The sequence below is a fragment of the Octopus sinensis genome, linkage group LG7, assembly GCF_006345805.1.
Source record: "Octopus sinensis linkage group LG7, ASM634580v1, whole genome shotgun sequence".
In the NCBI taxonomy this organism is placed as follows: Eukaryota; Metazoa; Mollusca; class Cephalopoda; order Octopoda; family Octopodidae; genus Octopus; species Octopus sinensis.
The window spans coordinates 105,242,103-105,266,505 of record NC_043003.1 but is presented as its reverse complement, the minus strand read 5'-3'; the positions used below and the strand labels follow the sequence as shown (position 1 = coordinate 105,266,505).

At 36.2% G+C, this 24,403-nt stretch overlaps 1 protein-coding gene across 5 annotated transcripts in view; it reads right to left on the bottom strand.

Annotated features, from left to right (window-relative positions):
- Positions 1 to 24,403, bottom strand: part of LOC115213791 — a 182,545-nt gene that overhangs the window by 18,692 nt on the left and 139,450 nt on the right. For 4 of the 5 annotated variants that reach the window (XM_036505052.1, XM_036505054.1, XM_036505051.1 and 1 more), the window contains 3 exons: positions 19,698 to 19,773; positions 12,775 to 12,948; positions 668 to 802 (listed from right to left, as the gene is read on the bottom strand). In XM_036505052.1, the coding sequence (XP_036360945.1) occupies positions 668 to 802; positions 12,775 to 12,948; positions 19,698 to 19,773 (385 nt within the window). The remainder of the gene's footprint in view (positions 1 to 667; positions 803 to 12,774; positions 12,949 to 19,697; positions 19,774 to 24,403) is intronic. The other variant, XM_036505055.1, reaches the window with a different exon arrangement.

Below are 24,403 nucleotides of genomic sequence, written 5' to 3'. Positions count from 1 at the left end.
CACATACACATATATACACATGATGGGCTTCCTTCAGTTTCCGTCTACCAAATCCACTCACAAGGCTTTGGTCGGCCTGAGGCTATAATAGAAGACACTTGCCCAAGGTGCTATGCAGTGGGACTGAACCCAGGACCATGTGGTTGGTAAGCAAGCTACTTACCACACAGCCACTCCTGTAATTAGTTTTCATTACATTTTTAATGCTCATTACACCCACTAATTTGTTGTTTCTCCATGCAAATGGCCTCACTTCACTTAGCTGTTGGAAACAGTTAACTGAATTGTCTGACATTATCCAACTTTAAACCAGGGCTATCAATCATCTTGCTCCATCCTATAAACCAAAAGTGAATTCTGTCTGGTTTCAGATTACAGACCAGAGTCTGATGACTGATGTAGAATAAACTATTCTATGTTAAACTCATCATCAGGAAGATAAATTGTAGGAGTCACAAGAAAGATTAAACAAATATTGTAATAGAAAGAACTTCACCTGAACTGCTATGAAAGTAAACTGTAGATCAAGGTAAATTAAACTGATGTGCACTTCACTAAAAGGCCACAGACTAATCAAATGTGTGTGTGTGATGCATTATGAACTATCTCTAAGAGTGCACAAAGTGAAGAGTGGTAGTGCTTAGAAGTGACTACTGTCTAAGGGTACCTCATACTCAAAGTCATACTCAGTAGAGTTAACACGTAAACTTAGTAGCATAGAGTCAGACTTTGAATCAGAAAAATCATTATCATCATAATCTTCATCGTCGTCATCGTAAATGTCATCAAATAAACCAAATAGCTGAAAAGAAAAGGAGTAGCATGGCAACAGTTTACAAAGAGCATAGGTAGGTTTACATGGAGTAGTAATACAGCAATATAGATTGGTGCACAGGGAAAATATGAGAGTGTATGTGGGTTTATAAGGAGTACCAGGATGGTACTACAAGTAGTGCTACAGCACAAGGTTTAACAAGGATTGTCCTCATCTTGTTTGTTGTTAACACAACGTTTCAGCTGATATCCCCTCCAGCCTTCATCAGGTGTCTTGGGGAAATTTCGAACCTGGGTTCTCATTCCTCAGGTATTTTTCAATATTATTATTATTATTATTATTATTATAGAAATAGATAGAAGATTGCCATAGTTGTCATGTGAAATTAGTTGAACGATATTTCGGCATCTAGCGTGCCTTCCACATGTTCAAAAATTACATGTCAGTCTACTTTATATTATTATTATTATTATTATAGAAATAAATAGAAGATTGCCATAGTTGTCATGTGAAATTAGTTGAACGATATTTCGGCATCTAGCGTGCCTTCCACATGTTCAAAAATTACATGTCAGTCTACTTCATATTTTATATTATTATTATTATTATTATAGAAATAAATAGAAGATTGCCATAGTTGTCATGTGAAATTAGTTGAACGATATTTCGGCATCTAGCGTGCCTTCCACATGTTCAAAAATTACATGTCAGTCTACTTCATATTATTATTATTATTATTATAGAAATAAATAGAAGATTGCCATAGTTGTCATGTGAAATTAGTTGAACGATATTTCGGCATCTAGCGTGCCTTCCACATGTTCAAAAATTACATGTCAGTCTACTTCATATTATTATTATTATTATTATTATTATAGAAATAAATAGAAGATTGCCATAGTTGTCATGTGAAATTAGTTGAACGATATTTCGGCATCTAGCGTGCCTTCCACATGTTCAAAAATTACATGTCAGTCTACTTTATATTATTATTATTATTATTATAGAAATAAATAGAAGATTGCCATAGTTGTCATGTGAAATTAGTTGAACGATATTTCGGCATCTAGCGTGCCTTCCACATGTTCAAAAATTACATGTCAGTCTACTTTATATTATTATTATTATATATAGAAATAAATAGAAGATTGCCATAGTTGTCATGTGAAATTAGTTGAACGATATTTCGGCATCTAGCGTGCCTTCCACATGTTCAAAAATTACATGTCAGTCTACTTCATATTATATTATTATTATTATTATTATAGAAATAAATAGAAGATTGCCATAGTTGTCATGTGAAATTAGTTGAACGATATTTCGGCATCTAGCGTGCCTTCCACATGTTCAAAAATTACATGTCAGTCTACTTCATATTATTACTATTATATATTATTATAGAAATAAATAGAAGATTGCCATAGTTGTCATGTGAAATTAGTTGAACGATATTTCGGCATCTAGCGTGCCTTCCACATGTTCAAAAATTACATGTCAGTCTACTTTATATTATTATTATTATTTTATTATTATAGAAATAAATAGAAGATTGCCATAGTTGTCATGTGAAATTAGTTGAACGATATTTCGGCATCTAGCGTGCCTTCCACATGTTCAAAAATTACATGTCAGTCTACTTTATATTATTATTAATTATTATAGAAATAAATAGAAGATTGCCATAGTTGTCATGTGAAATTAGTTGAACGATATTTCGGCATCTAGCGTGCCTTCCACATGTTCAAAAATTACATGTCAGTCTACTTCATATTATATTATTATTATTATTATTATAGAAATAAATAGAAGATTGCCATAGTTGTCATGTGAAATTAGTTGAACGATATTTCGGCATCTAGCGTGCCTTCCACATGTTCAAAAATTACATGTCAGTCTACTTCATATATTATTATTATATTATTATTATAGAAATAAATAGAAGATTGCCATAGTTGTCATGTGAAAAGTTTTGAACGATATTTCGGCATCTAGCGTGCCTCCACATGTTCAAAAATTACATGTCAGTCTACTTCATATTATTATTATTATTATTATTATTATAGAAATAAATAGAAGATTGCCATAGTTGTCATGTGAAATTAGTTGAACGATATTTCGGCATCTAGCGTGCCTTCCACATGTTCAAAAATTACATGTCAGTCTACTTTTATTATTATTATTATATTATTATTATAGAAATAAATAGAAGATTGCCATAGTTGTCATGTGAAATTAGTTGAACGATATTTCGGCATCTAGCGTGCCTTCCACATGTTCAAAAATTACATGTCAGTCTACTTTATATTATTATTATTATTATTATTAGAAATAAAAAATAGAAGATTGCCATAGTTGTCATGTGAAATTAGTTGAACGATATTTCGGCATCTAGCGTGCCTTCCACATGTTCAAAAATTACATGTCAGTCTACTTCATATTATTATTATTATTATTATTATCATTATTCAGGTCACTGCTTGGAATCAAACTCTGAATCTTGGGGTTAGTAGCCTGCACTCTTAACCACTATGCCATATGCCCACAGGCATATGGCATAGTGGTTAAGAGCGTGGGCTACTAATCTGAGTTCGATTCCAGGCAATGACCTGAATAATAACAACAACATTGAAAAATACCTTAGGAATGAGAACCCAGGTTTGAAATTTCCCCAAGACACCTGATGAAAGCTGGAGGGTGTATAAGCCGAAACGTTGTGCTAACAACAAACAAGATTGAGGACAAATATCTGTCAAATGTAAATAATTCCTCATCTCTTAAATATAGAACTGTAATGCAACAAGAGTTGTAACAAAATAATATAATTCCAGCAGAAAGAGTAACAAGGGAGCAACAGACTATTTAGAGCCAAACAAACTAACAACAATACAGTTAAATTACTTGAGAGTTGCCGAGTTTCAAGTTTCTCCAAATCACTCCAACCTAACAAAGCTCTCACCCCTAACAAGGTCTTTCATTACTCTCCGTTATTGAGCACTAATTTTTTTTATTTATTTATTTTTTTTATATAGTTTTTCTCATTCTATAGGTAGCTATCAGAATGCACTGACTTGATAATGGTGTGCAATTCTAAAGGCAAACATGTTGGGCTGACAACTAATATCCTATCACTTTCATTTCAAACATCTGAATATACTTTCTCTCTTCCCTTTTCAGAAACTGCTCATAAAATTTCCTGTAAAAGACATACTAAAGACTTACTCTTCGATGACACAAGTTAACTCTTGCTTCTGTGAGCATCAGCAAAAGTAATGTTTTCTCCCACATCATTACATGCTCAAGTTTTACACCTATGGGTAGAATTCATCTCATCTCTTTGATCAGAGGCTTCCTGGTAGATGATTCCAGTGCAGTGTGTTGTTAGGGATCTCTCTAGACCCCATTTCTGGAATTATGCAACTGCTGTACACAGAAATACCCAAAACAACATCCAAAAGCCATTTAACAAACTGGGCTAAATTTACTCAAAGACATTGTTTCTTCATCTTTTCTGTGACAATTCCTCTGAACCAAGAACCCATATCCCAATCTACTGAAGCCTCACCCGAGGCACCAGTCTCTTCCTTTTAGTCATCCCAATGTGCACCACCTGCAAGGCCTTGCATTAAATACTTTAATCCTTCTTTCCCAAAGTTGCAGTTCTCTGCAATACTCTTCCCGTCTATGTTGTTGTTTAACCCCAGGCCAACCCTCACTAAGCAGATCCATGTGTGACACATGGCTTTCCAGCCCTAACCATCCCATTGTTTTATCCATATAGGGACTTCATTGTTCAATGTGTCTTTCCTTTTTATAAGATAGTGACATGAGATTTGAGGAAATTCACATATTCAACAAGTGCTGAAATTTAGTTCAAATCCAGTAACAACCACTTCAATCTCACCAATGTGAAAGCACTCCTCTTCCTCACTAATTATTGAAAAGAATGAAAATTAAAACAGACAGGAATATCAACAGAGCATTCCAGTAAGATCACAAACAGACGAGTTACAATAAGAGATAGGGGTTACAAGATAGTAGAACTAACATAGGCATAAAATATTTATACTGGAATAACAATATGCATTAGCTTTCAATGCCATTAATTTAGACACAACATAGAAGCAGGATAAAGTGTACCCAATCCATATTGTAAAACGGCCGATAAATGGAATGGGAACTTGTAAAAACTGTAACCTCTCTCTCCACACACCAGAAAGAAAAATACGTAACAAATATTGAGTTTTTGTTGCTGCTGTGTGTCCCGAATGAAGATGGACCTTAACAAGTGGTGAGATAGTATGAGACTCACAGAATCCATCCCAACATAGAAAAATAGACTATGATAATGATGATGATGGATCATAGCTGGTTGGAAGATATCAGTAATATGGCTGGATTAAGTAGAAGCGAGTGAAATGGTAATGTGAGTGAAATGACAGACTAATGTGGAAATAAAAGGAGGCAGCCAGCTTGGCAATATATGAAAATTTAAAGAAGATATTTTATGTTCCAACTGATATGCTAGATAGACACATAGGATATATGAGACAGAACAGAGACAATCAATATAATATTAGGAATGAACAATGGTTGTCAATGTTAATAATAATCCACTAAGACAGAAATGTTAAAACAACTGTATTTTGTCAATTGAGTATTAATTGAATTAAGTGAAAATTATTAATTATAATTTCGTTTTGGGATTTGGTTTGCAAGATTCTTTATGTGAGTTCGTGTGTTGAAGCATATTCTGTTGTGTCTGGGTAGAGTCATTCTCTTTGGTGCCTTATAATTTAATGCACTCACTGGTAAAACTTCCACTCTTTTATTTATTTTTCTAAAATTATCCTTGTGTCTCGCAATACTATTGAAAAGGTTGCAAGATGCAATGAAAATTTTTAAAAAAGAAAAAAAGAAATAAGTGGAAATTTTAGCGGTGAGTGTGTTCAATAATAAGGCACTAAAAGAGAATGACTCTCCCCAAACACAACAGAATATTAATTATAAAATATAGATTTTCTCTAATTAGGTAAAAAAAAACAAAAAAAAAAACATTTTGAAGGAGGAGAGGTAAGTTAAATGAAATTCAGTTTATTGTCAGTACTTTATTATTATTTTTATTGTTCCTAGAGATTTAGTGACCTCTGGTGAACACTGCACCAAAAGCTGAGACTACATGTTCGAGGAAAGCAAACAGTTTTCCCTCCAGTCCCTATCATACTTCAATACTGTGTGGACCAAGATCCCCGTTGACAGGCCACTGGTATTTATAGAGTATTGAACAGTTTCGGTATGCAAGTTACAGATTCCTTCATAGAATAACTGCTGCATTTGTTGAGTATATAAACATTGGCTGCTTGTTTCTCCGGAGACTGTCAGAATGATGTAGACGCCTCTGATGAGAACCCAATAAGGTTCAAAGACTGATTAAAGTTGTTCATTTTGTATCAGTCTGTGAATAAATGGCTAAAATTTGCCCTGTTTATAATTATACCATATGTTACATAAAATGTTAATATATAACAAACAAAGCAATGTGAGTGGGTACCATCAGTCTCTGCAGTGCTTCAACTCAGAATAGTCTTCATTTCATGTGCTAGGTGGGGGGGAGGGGGAGGGAGGGTCCATACTGGATCAGATTACCATTTCACTATAATCTCTAAGTCACTAATTCTCAGGCATATGCAACAACTCCAAACAAGGTCAACATTACTACTGTATCCATTACGGTAGTGTTTGCTATGGTTTTTATAATTGGATGTCATTCCTATCACCAACCACTTTGCAGCAAAGATTAGATACATTTTTATAAAGTGACATAAAGTTAAATCTATTCCATCCTCCTCTGGTAAAACACAAGAAATCGAAAAATAAGAAACTCAGATAATTGCAAAAACTGCAGAACCCCACCACCAAAAAAAAAACAAAAAAAGTGTGATCCTAATTTTGTCATAGGTTGAAAACTTGAACACATTTAAACCGGTCATATCCGGCCCAAAATATTCTGCCTGTTTTATGTTCAAAATGGCCAGATCTGGTCTCTCACACCAACCCTACAATATCATTTTAAAATTTAACAGCTACCTCATCAAAATCTCAAAGCTACAAGATAATGCCTGATTAGTTCAAGGCAATGTGGATAAAAAAGGATTAATTTTGGTAGAATAATGCGATCAGTAAAGGGTTAAAGATCATGTCTCTTTAGAATGTATGAGGCATGATCCAAGGAATTCAAATAACCATTCTCCAACAAAACACAGTAAGTCAACTGACCATGTTTGGTCAGAGGACAATAGTACTGTTTTACTATTTCTGCACTTCTCATTCTACCACACATACTTCAATAAGCTACAATACCCCAGCATTTACTCCTCGAAAGCAAATTTGAGCAGAATGGAATGATAGTATAATAGACAAGTGTAAAAATGCTGTGCCCACAACAAAGTGTTTGAGAGTTCAATACCCACAATGACTGAAGATTACATTTACATTAGGAAAGTGAATGAAAGGTGTAGTTGTGGTAAGAAACTTGCTTCCCAACCACATGGTTCTGGGTTCAGTCCCACCGTGTGGCACTTTGGACAAGTGTCTTCTAATATAGCCTCGGGCCAACCAAAGCCCTGTGAATGGATTTGGTGGACAAAAACTGGAAAGAAGCCCATCGTATGAGTGTGTATGTGTGTCTATAATTGTCACCCCAACATCGCTTGACAGCTGATGCTGGTATGTTTACGTCCCCATAACTTAGCGGTTCAGCAAAAGCGACTGATAGAATAAGTGTCAGGCTTACAAAGAATATGACTTGGGGGTCGATCTGTTTGACTAAAGGCAGTGCCCCAGCATGGCTGCAGTCAAATGACTGAAAGAAGTAAAAAAAATAAATAAAAGCTCAAAAGATTTAACAGAAACAGTGAAATAGCCTCAGTGACCACATTATATACATATATATATATATATATATATATATTGTTCTTTTAATGTCTGCTTTTCCATGCTTGCATGGGTTGGACAGAATGAGTGGAAGTCGATTTTCTATGGCTGGATGCTCCTCATGTCCCAAACACCTATTTCAAAGGAAGATAATATTTCTCTATGGTCAGATATGGTTTCCTGGAAAACTGGAAACAAAGGACACCACTTCTATGAAGGGGACACTCATAACTATCACTTGATGTCAAGGAGCCTATAACATGCATGCATCTCATCATCACTTAACGTCCAGTGTCCATGCTGGCACACACCATGGACTTCTTTCAGTTTCCCCTCAACCAAATGCGCACACAAGGCTTTAATCAGCGTCAGGTTACAGTAGAGGACACTTGCCTACAGTGCCACAAAACTTGTCAACAATGTCACAACTCCATTTTTGTTAATATTTACTTTCAGTAAGTATATGTTTACTAGACTTAACGTTTAGACTTACGTCTCTCCCTCCAAGCTGTCACAACAAAATACATCTAATTCATGCTGCAGAGTGGTTGATGACAGCAGGGGGCATTCAGCCATAAACTACCATGACATAGTAGACCACTACTGACAGTAAGTCAAGACCAAAAGATATTAAAGCTATACTCTTAAAAGTATTACATACAAACTATAAGAAATAGTGAAATGGAAATATTCTTTTCTACTCTAGGCACAAGGCCTGAAATTTTGGGGGAGGGGAGCAAGTGATTAAATCAACCCCAGTACACAACTGGTACTTAATTTATTGCCCCCAAAAGGATTAAAGGCAAAGTCGACTTCAGTGGAATTTGAACTCAGAATGTAAAGACAAGACGAAATACTACTAAGCATTTTGCCCGGTGTGCTAACATTCTTGCCATCTTGCTGAATTATTGAAATGGAAATATTGAGAATAAAATTGTTATGTTTTCTCTTTCATAAAAGATTAGTTTCATCTGTTATGAATGCAAATGAGCTAATATCACTCTTAGTATTAGACAATACATTTCCATCCCTTCAAAATACCCACCCCTAAATCTATTCAATTGAAATAAGAAATGATTTCATATACATAAGTATACAAGTTGTCATTTCTCATTGACAAGAAAAAAAAAAACCAGATAAGATTGTATCCTTCAAAAGCAGAATATTCAAATAATGAATCCCTTCCAAGACAGATTACTTTACAACACATGTAATCTAAAGTTAAAATGGATTGAGGATAAAGATTCAATGGCCAAACCTCCATTACACTATGGGATAGCATCATAGCATTAAGAAGTGAATTTCTTACTTATTAAAAAGGTTTATTTTTATTACTGTTGGAGCAGGGGGACTCTTGCTGTTGATATATTCAATAAAATATATATTTGTTAAAATTAAGACATTGAGAATCAGATTTAGTTTCCTGACTGACTTTTGTTTTTCTGTTTGAATTCTTCTTATAAAGAGGCTGGTTTCTAATGAAGAAAACAAAGACTTCTGTTGTTGGGATTCAGATAACATCCCCTTATTTCTAATTTATTCATCACTGGTTCAGGATAACATTGGTCGGTGGTCAGTCAAAGACTCTGCTTGAACTGCAAAACCACACAACACTGACCACACACACAGTGCTTAGCTACCCAGAAAACACTGACCATTGCTTGCGTTTACATCAATGGGTTGCAAGGCTGCATATTTGTAATAGGGGCTTATGTACTTGTACCCATCAACAGGAGACCAGCAAACAGGAATAAATGCAAAAGTACCTGATCCAAACAAACAACAGACAAATATGTTCTTTACAAGAAAAGGTAGAAAATCAAGGAAAATCCCAATGATTGAAGCTTTGCTGCTGTGGGCCACAAATTCAGTGCGAAAGACTTTACAAGGTGTAAAGGATGGGGTTCATTTATCACTGTTTTTTTCTTTTTGAAGCCAAACCCTTGGATGAATGAGGTTAAGTGAATTTGTTACTGTATTTCTCACAGAGTACATTTGCAAAGTGACAGTTAGCTGGTCACTTTCTTTGCCTGCTTTTTGGCACTTCTTAAACATTTAGCAAGGTAGCCAAATACACCTATAATTATGGCTACAAAGGTAAATTTCAGAAACATGAAAAAAAAAAAAAAAAAAAAATGAAAAGAAAAGAAAAAGTTTGTCAAAAATACTGTAACACAATAATGTATAAAGTGTAAAATAATGATTTCCTAAAAAGTAAAAAACAAATTGCACTCAGACTTTTTTTTCATTTTCCTATTTAAAACAGGCTATAAAAATATATAAAGCCAGCCCTTCCCCTTAGGATGATACAGTTAAAAAGACTGGTACATTTTACTAAAGCATCAAGTAATGTGAGTTAGTGCAGCTCTTTAATTTGCCAGTGAACTGGAAGAACTAATAGAATAATAATAAATAATAATAATAAAAATATTCAGACAAATACATAACAAAAACACCAGGACTTACAAACACATATAACATACAGAAAATTGCACTACTAGGCACTGCACACATCCTACGCAGAACACTTTCCATACAATAACCATCAGAGCATCACAACAAATCACAGCACATACCCAAGGCACACAGAGCTGTGCTCGGTAGTGAAGTGAAAGCACGCTATAAAAATAAAACTACTGAATAATAATAATAATAATACAGTTATCATCCTAAATGAACCTTTTATGGTAGCAGGAGACATTTCAAGTAAATTGAACTGCTTGCTTTGTGGAAAGTGAACCTTTTGACTTGTTCTCTGAAAACTGACAAATACCTTTCTATATATGAGGCTGCAAAGGTATTTTTCTCTTATGCTGTAGCCCCCTTTTCTTGCTGCGACAGCACCTTAACTATACTAACACCATAAAATTACTACTGTTCATAAAATGAAAGATTACATACTAATATGCATACAACACTTAGCTATTAACTTAGCTGCAGTATGCAAACAAACAAACAAAAAAAAAGTGTAGGGGGCGGGATAAAATAAAGACAAAATATCTTCATTACAAAATCTATTCCATTGCCAACCTTATTTCTTGCACTTTTAATGTTTACTTGGATTTAGAATTATAAATAAATAGATTTTTTAAAAATGATAAAAAAATAAATATAATAATAATAATAATAATGGTTTTAAATTTTGTCACAAGGCCAGCAATTTCAGGGGAGAGGTTTAGTTGATTACATCAACCCCAGTCCACAACTGGTACTTATTTTATCGATCACAAACGGATGAAAGGCAAAGTCAACCGTGGACGAACCTGAGCTCAAAAGAGAGGAAATGCCACTAAGCATCCTGTCTGGCATGTTAACGGTTCTGTCAGCCATCTTTAATCATCATCATCGTTTAACGTCCGTTTTCCATGCTAGCATGGGTTGGACGATCTGACTGAGGACTGGTGAACCAGATGGCTGCACCAGGCTCCAATCTTGATCTGGCAGAGTTTCTACAGCTGGATGCCCTTCCTAATGCCAACCACTCCAAGAGTGTAGTTGGTGCTTTTACGTGCCACCAGCAAGAGGGCCAGTCAGGTGATACATGATAATAAACCTTTTAACTATAGGCACAAAACCTGAAATTTGCAGGAAGGGGGTTAATCAATTGTATTGATATCAGTGTCCAACTGGTACTTGGTTTATTGCCCCCCAAATGGCTGGAAGGCTCAGTCAATCTTAACAGCATCTGAACTCAGAACGTAAAGATGGACAAAACGGTACTAAATGTTTTATTTGGCATGCTAATGATCCTGCCAGCTCACCACTTAATAATAATAATAATCCTTTCTCTACTGGAGGCACAAGGCCTCAAATTTGGGGAGAGAGGGCCAGTCGATTAGATTGACCTCAGTGTGCAAATGGTACTTAATTTATTGACCCCGAAGGATAAAAGGCAAAGTTGACCTTGGTGGAATTTGAACTCAGAACATAGCAAATAATAATAGTAAATTCTTTTATTAGCCACAAGGGCTCATATACACAACATTGACATACAACACAAAAGACAAATACAGGACGATACAATGGGTTTCTGTGTATGCACAATGTAATGACAAAAAAAAATTGAACAAATTAAAAACCCCCAATAGGCGAGAGGCGAGGTGCATTAAGGTCCTCGTGAAAAAACCCACAAAAGCCTGAACAGGGCAAGAGCCCTTTTTTTTTTTTTTAACAGGTGCACGCTCAGAATTGGTTCTTTCACACTGGCCATTCTTCCAACATTCACCCACCTTTCAACAAACTTGCTACAAGGCAACACTTCCCTCTCCACCCTCAATTAATAATAATAATAATGACTGTATCTGTTAAGTATGTTGAGTACAGTTTTGAAATACATTACATACATGGAAAAACTAAAAAAAGAAAAAGAAAATTATTATAAGAGATTTCAAGATACTTAAGCACATATTTCTTTACCAAAAATGCATTAAAAAAATAATGTGAAATATGCATTAAATCACATGTTTTTAAAGGAATAAAAACAACCCCTAAGAAAATTGAAGACTTAAATATTTCTGTGCTGCCAAAATTCATCTTAAATGCTGTTCGATAAGGAAAAAATAAAAATAAAATCTGGTTTAGTTTGCTGACTTAGCGCATATTTTTCTTGAAAGTCACTTTCTTGTTTGAAATTCTCATAAAGAAGTGGATTGGTTTCTATGAAGAATCAAATGCCCATTGCTGGAATGGATTTACATAATGATGGAAAGTTACATGTTACTGTACATCTTAATCTTACAGACTTTGCATTGGCAAAGTGTCTGCCAGCTGGTCTCATTCTTTGCCTGATTTTCAACACTAACACATTTAGTAACATAGCCATCTACACTTCTTAGTGCATTGGTCAGTTTATATTCTGGATACAGAAATTGTAAGTTTTAAAGAAATTACATGCATGTATATGTGTGTGCACGCATACACACACATTAGTACATGTAATGATTGATGCAAAAAAAAAAAAAAAAAAAAAAGCAGAAGCCTTTTACATGTATATTTTATGATACAAACAATGTTTAATATTCACGCCCACACACACATACACATAAATAGAGAATACATAACAAGCCTACCTGTGGTTCTTCAGCATCAACATTAAGGCCATTACCAGTTGGAGTAGCATAATAGCTGTGTCTCCATGATGCAATTGGTGGTACAGGGACGTCATCACAATGTTTTAACTGTATTGGTATAGTAACTTGCCAATATATCCGTAACGGACCTTCTAAAACATCAACACCATTTACCTGAAATAATTAACAAATACTTCTAATTAGAGTTAACAATTTTGATAGCTGTATAATCTTTAAGATTTTTTATTCTAGAAACATACAGAGATTTACTACATGTCCCATCTTCAATAAAAATATATCCATTGAGCCTAACAAATTATTCCATCGCTGCTAAAATGTTTAGGAGTGAATGAGATAAATAAATCATAAATAATCAGCCTCTAAATTATCTACTCACTTTGGCCCCTTGAGCCACTCCTATCACTTGCTACAGTTACACCTCTGTCCCATCTCTAACCATCTCCCACCACACTCTTATGAAACATCCCCCCATCTATCCCTCCCTACCCACTTACCCTGTCTAATCCCCTCTGTACCACTTATATTCATCCCCACTGTACCCTGTAGGTATGTCCCAATAGATCTCCACCATCATCTCTCTCTCGTTCTGCCTGCCTTTCTTCCTCTCTACCTTTACCTCTCTTTTCTTTCCTTTCTTTCTCAACCGGAGTAGGGACTTCAAATGCTGATAAAATGCAACCCCAACACAAACATCTGCTTCTATAATACCATAGTTCTACCAATGGTTCTCTATGCCAATGAAAGAGCACTGTGAAAGTCAACAGAAAGCTAGATGCGTTCCACCAAAGACACTGGAGAAGGATTCAAAGAACGTACTAGCAAGACCATATAACCAAAGAGGGCATTCTGAAGAAAGCCAAAACAAGACTGCTTAGCAAAATCATCACAGAATGAAAATTAAGATTAGTGAGTCACATACACTGGCCACCAGAACAACACCATTGTAAAACAGCTTTCAAATGGACACTACTGGAGGGGAAAAAGAAAAAGAGGATGACCAAAAAGTGCAGGGTACAGAACATTCATAACCTACATGAGAGAGGCCAACATCACATGGCCGGATGCAGAGAAAACTGCAGCCATCAGAAACCAGTGGTATCAACTTGTTGCCCAATGTTCTTGAGAGTACAGGAGGTGCTGAACTTCACCAATGACTTTTGGTCAATTATTTGTAGCCAAATTCATTAATTTGCAGATGTGAATCCCACAAAAACCTTTGAATTGTCATTTTTTTTTCCTGTATGCATTCCAGTTCAATGGCCGTGACTATGCTGGGGAACCACCATTATGATCATCTTTTCAATATCCATTCTCATGTGGTTGGCTTTTGATGAATAAAGGAGTCCGATATTGTTGGTCTCTTGTGGTGATATAGACTCATCTGGAATCTTGGATAGCAGAAGTCAAGATGTTACTTGAAAACACCTACCTCCACTGAATGTAGATACCTCAGGTTTTATGACAATATATTAAACTGCAATGGGCCTTTGGATCTCAAACTATTGGAATACCTGTTCCTTCTTACTTTGTACAAGGTAGTCAGAACCCTTAGCAACCTGCTGGAAGCGAGGCGTGTAACTCTTGATGCTAAAGTTCGGTACCAAACCCTCCAGGATCTTCCATATGTACATCACTAGATATCTTTCCCAACTACACTTGAGAGAGTAGAGTCATAATTCTTTCAGCCTCTCCCAGAAGCTCAACTGTCGCATTAATGCAATCTTCTTGGTGTAGCACCATTGAATTGCATCAAGTTCCAGTATTAATTTGACACTGTGGAGTGACCATAGTTAACAGCAGTAATCAGATGGGTGCGGGGTAAATGGTATAGTTAGTTTATCAGGATTTCTTCCAGCCTATTCTACTGACTTTATCTGCTTCTCAGTAAAGACCATATTTAGAGAGCTAACTAGAATACAAAATTGATATGACTAATTTTTAAGTAGCTACACATGTTCAGATTTAAGAGGAAAAATGAACAAGTGTAGCATTTCTGCAATTTTTATGTAGAGACCTGGATGAAGCCATGCAAATCTAAAACAAACCAGAAATTGAAACCAAGTTGGGAGTTCATTTTGCCAATAGATTGCCTCTACTTTGCTCTGCTCAACAAGCCTCTATGTGGTTATTTGATCTTCTAGAAATAATAGTTAAATGCTAATCCCACTCTGCTGTAATGAGTAAGAAAAAAACATCTCAAGTAATATCATTTCAAGCCCTCAGACTCTTAGGGCCAGTTACCTGGTTTCCATAATATATAAGTGACCAAGATCACAAGACTCAACCTGGATGGGATGCTAGTCCATCACAGGGTTACTCACTCACAGCCGAGTGAACTGAAACCTCATCAAATAAAGTGTTTTGCTCAGGAACACAGTGCAGTACCTAGTCCAGGAATTGGAAACGTTAAACGATGATGATGATCATGCAATCACAAGTATGATGCCTTAACAACTAGGCCACAGGCTTTCCACATTTGACAACTACTCAAAGAGAAAAAAAATGACTTTGCTAATGGAATTGGTCAATGAAACAGGCAGGGTTGTAACTTCAGGCCGCAAAATACTCAGTTATAATACTTATTTACAATTAAAAAGTAAACAAATGAATATAATCATTGTAACAGCTAAATAGGTAGTAGTAGTAGTAGTAGCAGCAGTAGTAGGGTATATGCAGTAACGGTGCATCACTGCATCCACCATTTATTGATGATTCCCTACCCCTGGCAGATGATGCCTTTGCCCCACTCGGTTGACAACTCTCTAAGCCATGGGTGTTTAGGTAGTCATTGCTGGTGAGGGTTTTACAAGGTTGGAGTACAAACCCTACCTAACCTCTTTTAGTTGCCCTGTTTTACGACACACAGAGGAAACAATGGGTCTGTTCTTTGACATGCTGGTCCCCACACAACACTAGATCAACATGAAGTGTTTTGCTCAAGAACACAACATGCCACCCAATCTGAGAATTGAACCCATGATCTGGAGATAGTGAGTGCAACAGCGTAACCACTACTAGGCCACACACCTTTATATATGAAGAATGGTAAGAAAAAATTTAAGAAGAGAGAAAAAAAAAACAGAATGATTATAGAATATGTTTCTATTTAGAAGCTAGAGTGAAGTTAATTGGCTTCTATAGACATGGTAATATGGTTAAGAAGTTGGCTTTTGAGCAGTTTGAGAATTTCCATCAAGCAATGTAATTGATGTATTTATTCATCAGTCATCTAAGCAGCTTGGCCTTTATTCTATTGAACCATTCACAAAGGTAGCTAAATCTTAAGATAGAGTTTACAAGAAGTATGTAAATTTTTGCAAGCTATGAAGACTAATCCAACTGAACATTAGCGCTATGCTCTCAAATCAAAAGAGCAGAATGAAACCTTAAAAAGTAGATGTGAGAATTCCCCCCATTCCTTCCAAGACAACATTTAAATGATGACAACATAAGGCTAATTAAACATGAAAATTAGCAGTTGAATAGTTTCCCATTAAAAATACTTCAAACCTCACTTTAATTTAATATTCAATAACATTATCATATAAATATATATATATATATATTATATATATATATATATATATATATACACACACCTATATAAATTTCTGGTCTTACTATTTATATGACTGTCATAATATATCTTATAGATAAACTGATAAAATACTGATTAAACATGCTATGTCATGTCTGTGAAAGAGTTTAACCAGATTAATTTCACTTCAGTGTAGCTACCAATCATTACCAGCTTAACATTTGCCTTTCTCCCTTAGTAGTAGTAGTATCTCTCCACAAATCTCTATCATTTCACATCTCTGTAATTCCCTCATCTCCAATATTTCTTTTCCTGTCACTGCTGCGTCCCCTTACACAGAAAACCACAACAGAAAACTCAACACCCACGCACCACCAAAGAAAAGTTCAATTAAATGTATTTAACTTGTGTTACTAACAAATACCTTTTCCTACAGACATGCCTCATCAAATTTTTCATACATACATATTGAAACATCTGGCAAAGGAAAAACATACACCTAATTTTTTCAGTTTAGCCTTTCAACCCCCTGCTAACTATTTTCTTTCACAACTTCCAAGTCTGTCTCTTATTTCGTATTTATTACCACACTATCCTACAGACATGCTGCCTGCAGTCTAAATCTAAATGAAATTCTGCCCCAGTAATTGCCTCTGTTGGAAAATAAGTCTAGGTTAGGTTTCCTGTCATCATCCAACCATAGAAAGACAACACAATTCATAAAAATTAAAATTCTAATTAACAGACAAGAATTCAATGAAACCATTACAATCAAAGATTAGGAGGAGCAGATATACTGGAGGGAGGGAAAAGAAAACAGAACAAAAACTTCTGTCGTGTTTATCAAGAGCACCTGATGTTGGAATAACTAATTTCAAACTGATTTTGTCTGATTTTTATATTAAACTATTGATCATGTCAAGCAAACAGGAAATGGCAAAGAAATGGTGGAAAATTATTTTAGTTTTCTCAAAAGCAGGGAACCGACAGAATTGTTAACAAGTCAGACAGAATGCTTCATTTTGACATTCTGAGTTCAAATCTCACCTAAATCAACTTTGCCTTTCATCCTTTAAGGGTCGATAAAATATATACCAGTCAAGTACTAGGGTTGAAGTTGTCCTCTCCCTTCAAACTTGCTGACCTTGGACCCTGCAATGGACTGGCATTCGGTTCAGGGGGAATGTTGTGATCTTAGTCACTTACATGCCATAGAAACTGGCTAACTGGTTCTATGAGTCCTAGGGCTCGGGAAGAAAACGACAGCAGTGAGTGGGATGTGTGGAGTGAAATTGCCCAGATACAACAAACACACACTATTAGCCAACTGTAACTATAAGTTATTTGCTGATCTCTCTCACACACAAACGCTTGGTAATTTGTTTATGGTCAATAATCAGACATGGCTATCACTGAAACTGGACAAACCATATTATTGGAATTATTACAAGTCCAGGGGTAAAATAATTTACTTGCCTTAAGCACTCTAGAAAGCATAAATAAATAAAAGCATCATTCTCTGAATTGGATACTTGATATATGAAAGATTAATTAACTGGAAAAATTCCATGCTCTAGTTAATAATCCATTCTAATTTTCAGAATTACCTAATGCTAGTGTTTGAAAATGGCTTTCATATGTAATTTGTTGACAAGAATGGTGTTGGTTACATTCCAACAATAACAACATAATCACTGGTTCATTGCATTTCTAATGGCGAGGGGACCAAAGGGAGTGGGGTCTAGCACGATACAGAACAAATGTTTTTGTTTCGTCCTCAATATATGCCTGCGAATCTCTCTCTCTCACATACACACAAACACACACACACACACAACTTCCCCACAGTTTCCATCTATCAAATTCCAATTGCAAAGTATCAGTCAACCTGAGGATATGGTAGAAGACACTTCAGAATGGGACGATTGGGTGCAGATGATTTGGCATGGCTGGGTGGATATGCAACCCATTTTAGCAAAAGTACTTTTTGTGGGGAGCAAACACATACATGCATAAGCGCACAGAAATATACACATATGAGAGAGAGAGAGGGGGGGGAGAGAGAGAGAGAGAGAGAGAGAACAAGAGGAACATTAAATCAAATAAAAATCAGCATTGAATCAGTGATGCCAAAACGGCTGTACCAAAATGGCTCACTCCCAAGTCACTTGCCCAAGGTGTTGTGCAGTAGAATTGAACCTAGAAACAGAGTTGCAAAGCAAATTTTCTTTTTTTCTTACAATATAGATCAAATTGTGCTAAAGCATTCCTTGTATCATGGAAACAACTTTGAATCAATCAGGAAAAGAAACAAATAAGTATACAATTGAAAAATACGAATGTTAAGTAGAAAGCTGTAGTTTTGGCAAAACGCTTCATTTCACAGCAGCTAAACATGGAAATTAGAAGCAGAAAGGTTTAGTAATAGTAAATATTAACTAAAACTAGCATTTATTTAACCATAGCAGTTGATTATATTTTGTGTTGCTGAATGTATGCTATTAACCAAGTCATTTCTCCTATCAGAAAATATTGGCTTCAAATTTTGGTACAAGGCCAGTGAGTTTGGGGCAGGAGGAAAGCTCCATTACATTGCACCAGGGACATTCTGCCTTGGTAGGCACCAGGGACATTCTGCCTTGGTAGGCAAGGTAGGCAGTGTCTACCTTCAATAAAATAGATTGATAGCAACATTTTCCTTTTATGGCAAAATATACGCCTAATTCAAGAAAATTATGAAGGTTAGTCAGATTACTATGCATAAAATGCAAAATATTTTATTTTTTTATAGATCAGGTAGGCGTAATTCACTCCTGTCTTTCAATCCCAGTATTAAAGCTACACATAATACCGCTGTTGTACACCTGCTGCGTACATTCCTACTACACAATTTTCTTTATGTCCTACACATGACTATGTTTTGCTTATTTTTTTTGTGTGTTTTACTACATAAATGTCACCAACTGCCTACCCTGAGTAATTACTGACAGCACATGCCTGTATTGCACCTAGTGCTCAACTGGTACTTATTTTATTGATCCCTAAAGGATGAAAGACAAAGTCGACCTTGGTGGAGATAAAGAAGGATAAAATGCCACCAGAATGCTAACAACTCTGCCAGCTCACCACCTTTGCCAATTAGAGATATTAATTAGATAGAGGAGGCAAACAATGAAGCAATAAAAAATAGCTCTGAGGATATTTATAAAAAAAAAATTAATAAAAAGACGCGTCACATTAATCCTCTTTTGTTTCTTTCTTAAAAAGAAACTAATAAAATATTCTGATATATATATATATATATAAAAAAAATGACCGTCAACCTTCATTTGATTAAAAATAAGTAGATAAGAGTATCACTTACTTGATCCATACTTAAGCAGCCTCGTTTGCCTTCATAGAAAGCATTGTACAACTGGAATTTTTCCAATATATCTTGTCTGAAAGATAAATAAAAGTTTATATTCAGAAATGCACTCAAAATAAGTAACAGAATACGTCAGGTATATATATATATACTCTTTTACTCGTTTCAGTCATTTGACTGTGGCCATGCTGGAGCACCACCTTTAGTCGATTAAATCAACCCCAGTACTTATTCTTTGTAAGCCTAGTACTTATTCTATTGGTCTCTTTTGTCGAACCACTAACTTACGGGGACGTAAACACACCAGCATCGGTTGTCAAGCGATGTTGGGGGGACATATACAGACATACATACATACACACATACATATGTATGACGGGCTTCTTTCAGTTTCCGCCTACCAATTCTACTCACAAGGCCTATAGTAGAGACACTTGCCCAAAGTGCCACACAGTGGGATTGAACCCAGAACCATGTGGTTAGTAAGCAGGCTACTTACCACACAGCCAAGAATCATGCGCATTAAGCATTATTGCGTAAGTGTTTCAATTGAATCAAAAATTTTGAAGAAGAAAGGAACGGGGAAAGTAAAATATGACCACCACCATCAACTTACTTCGGTCTGTCACAAGCTTTAGGATTCATGAGGCCAAGTTTAACCCAGTTTCCAAGGTGTGCGCGTGACAGATTACAACACTGCCTTCTAAACAAGATACCTGTCAGTCACAAGGTGAACTTATCAACAATAGTTTGAACTCATTTACAGCTGAGTGAACTGGAGCAATGAGAAATGAAGAGTTTCGCTCAAGAACACAATGCATTGCCCTGTCTGGAAATTGAAACTGGTTTTACAATCATGAGTGCAACACCCTAATGACTAAGCAATAAATTTTTGCTGATCAACTTTAATACCCTGGTACACCATGTCAGAGTTGAACAACAGAAATCACATGATATTATACATCGTACGAGATTTTGATTTCTTTTTTTCTTTTACTTGTTTCAGACCCCGGGACTTATTCTTTGTAAGCCCAGTACTTATTCTATCAGTCTCTTTGCCGCACAGCTAAGTGACGGGGGCTTAAACACACCAGCATCGGTTGTCAAGCAATGCTAGGGGGACAAACACAGACACACAAACATATACACACACATACATATATATATATATATATATATACATATATATGACAGTTTCCGTCTACCAAATCCACTCACAAGGCATTGGTCGGCCCGGGGCTATAGCAGAAGACACTTGCCCAAGATGCCACGCAGTGGGACTGAACCCGGAACCATGTGGTTGGTAAGCAAGCTACTTACCACACAGCCACTCCTGCGCCTACAATCTTCAAGAGTTTGGTGTTAGAAAGAGTTTAAAAAGGAAAAGACAAAACAAAGAACAAAAAGATTAACTTCATAAGAAGTTGTGTGTGTAGTAATTTGTCAGTAGATCTCCCAGACAAAACAAAATATAAAAGTTCTGTTTATCCAGAATACAAGTGCTCTTAAGATAACAAGAACGAATTTTTATTAAAAAGCATTTATGACACAATGAATTCAGTAGATATAAATGTAGAACAAAATGAAATGAACTGTTTACTTATGTCCTGCCACGTATGAGAAAATATTTCTTTTGTTTCAGTATAAACAGCAGAATACTTAACATAATATAACTTGTATTCAGCAGGGTTACGCACTTTTAAATTTTAAGAGCTGGACTGTGTAATTAACATTTTCAAACCAGATTCTTTTCTTTCTTTTTACAGCAATCATTCACAAAAGCTTTCTAGCTTTTATAGTTTCTCAAACTAATTTGAATGACAACAGTGGTGTATAACTTTGGAGTGGTTAGATATCTTTTATCTTTTATCTTTTACTTGTTTCAGTTATTGGACTGTGGCCATGCTGCAGCAAGGCCTTGAAAGATTTTAGCTGAACAAATCACTCATGGTACTTTTTTTAAAGTCTGCCGGTGGCACGTAAAAGCACTCGTTACACTCTTGGAGTGGTTGGCGCTAGGAAGGGCATCCAGCCATAACAGACTGGAGTCTGGTGCAGGCTTCCAGCATGCCAGCTCCAGTCAAACCATTCAGCCCATGCCAGCATGGACAATGCACATTAAATGATGATACTTATTCTATCTGTATCTTTTGCTGAACCACTAAGTCACAGGAGTATAAACAATCCAACACTGGTTGCCAAACAGTGGTGGGGGAATAGTATAGGGCCAAGCACACACATATAGCAAGTTTCTACACAATTTCCTTTGAGCAAGTTCACTCACAAGGTACAGGTTGACCCAGGGCTATAGCAGAAGACACTCACCCAAAGAGCTCCACAGTGGGACTGTACCAGAAACCATATGGTTGCAAAGCAAGCTTCTTAACCACACAGCAAGGCCTGTGCTTATGGTAAAACTGTTCACTTGAAAGTCTCTTCATTGTTATTATTATCATTAGTGAAAGTTCATTTAAAAACTGATTTACATTTGACAGATATTTGTCCTCATCTTGTTTGTTGTTAACATGTTTTGGCTGATATACCCTCCAGCCTTCATCAGGTGTCTTGGGGAAATTTCGAACCTGGGTTCTCATTCCTAAGGTGTTTTTCAATGTTATTATTATTATCATTATTCAGGTCACTGCCTGGAATTGAACTTGGAATCTTGGGGTAGTGGTTAAGAGCATGGGCTACTAACTACCTGAATAATAATAATAATAATAATAATATCGAAAATGCCTTGGGAATGAGGACCCAGGTTCAAAATTTCCCCAAGACACCCGATGAAGGCTGGAGGGTATATAAGTCGAAACGTTAACAACAAACAAGATGAGGACAAATATCCATCAAATGTAAATAATGTACATAATTCCTCATCTCTTAAATATAAAACTGAAAAACTGATTTTTATCAAAGTTTTGTAGGAATTTTTTAAAATAAGAATGATGCAGAGATTATCTTTGATACCATATTTATATTGTTTTATCTCTTGTTTCACTCATTTGACAGTGGCCATGCTGGAGCACCACCCCAAGTCGAACAAATCGACCACAGGACATTCTTTATAAGCTTAGTATTTATTCTATCGGTCATTTTTGCCAAACCACTACGTTATGGGGACATAAACACACAAACAACTGTTCTCAAGCGATGGTCAGGGGACAAACACAGAAATATATACACACACACACACACACACACACACACAATGGGCTTCTTTGGGTTTCCGTCCACTAAATCCACTCACAAGGTTTTGGTCAATCCAAGGCTATAGAAGACACTTGCCCAAGGCGCCATGCAGATGCAATGGGACTGAACCCGGAATCATGTGGTTGGGAAGCAAGTTTCTTACCACACAGCCACACCTGTGCAGAAAAAAAAAGTCCCATGAATGAACCAGCCAGGGAACATCTACATGGGTCACTTGACTTGTTAGAAATAGCAACCAAATGAACACCAGACTACAATTTACTGTCTTAATAAAAGCAGCTTACAGCAGACAATATAGTTCTAGATGTTTGTGTTAAAATAACATGGAATGATTAAGGGTGGAATACCTTTAATCATAATAGGTCTACTCAATTCGGGCTAAACCAGAGCTGATGAAGTCTCCAGAAGGTAAATGTTTATCCTGAGAAGCCGTTTACTTGATTTACCTTGAGATTAGTTGCAAAAAGGCAAACTGGAAACCAGTATTATCCAGCTTTGCTTAATTTCATATGGTAAAACTATTCACTCTAACATTCTCATTGTTATCATTACAACTGGTAGTTTATTTAAAAACTGATTTTTATCATAGTCTTATCATACCATCAACTATGTATTTCAATAAATGCTTGAATTCCCTAAAACTTCTTCTAGAATATTTCCTGTTGAAGAAACAGGGCAGGGGGAAATGGCTTATACACAAGATATCATCATCATCATTTGATGTCTCCTTTTCCATGCAGGCACGGGCTGAACAGTTCAACACGAACTAACAAATTGCAGAGCTGTGTCAGGCACCAATGTCAAGTTTGGCATGGTTTCTACACCTGGATGCCCTTCCTAATCCCATCCATCTTAGAGGTGTACTGGGTGTGTTTTTCATGGCCCCACCACTGGTGAGGTCACCAGTGTGATCTGGAGATTTGGCTGTTATTTCTAGCAGGTCGAACGACTACATGGAGTATCTTGCATTTAAACAGGTAAAGGATACTGTAAATAAGAATAGCTAAAACAAATACAGTGTTTGCACTTCTGTACACGATGTATATTGTAAAGCACATTGGCAGTATGCAATAGAATACATGTCTACATAGACGGAGAGTACAAAACCCAGCAGTCAGCTCCTCTTGAATGTTTATATTGCTTTTATAAACCAGAATCCAAGAAACTAGTGATGGATGGCCGGTCGCATAGGCAGGGAGTGGAGGAATAAGGTCTGGTTAATAAGTGCAATCCGCCTTCAGGCGGCACTTTTGGGGTCTGCTGTATATGCATGTATAAGAGGTGGGGATGGAAGACATAAAGACTGCCTTGAGCGGCGCAAATTAGTTATGTTACTGCCAGTAGTGGCAAATAGTGTTTGATGTGAGGAGGAGGCGAAGCAGGGGGAGGGAGCAGGGAGGGGCTAAGGTTTCAGACAGGACACGGTGGGACATCGCCGTGATGGCTTCTGCAAAAAAAAGGTTACACTTTTCTTCTTCACAGCAAAAAAAGGT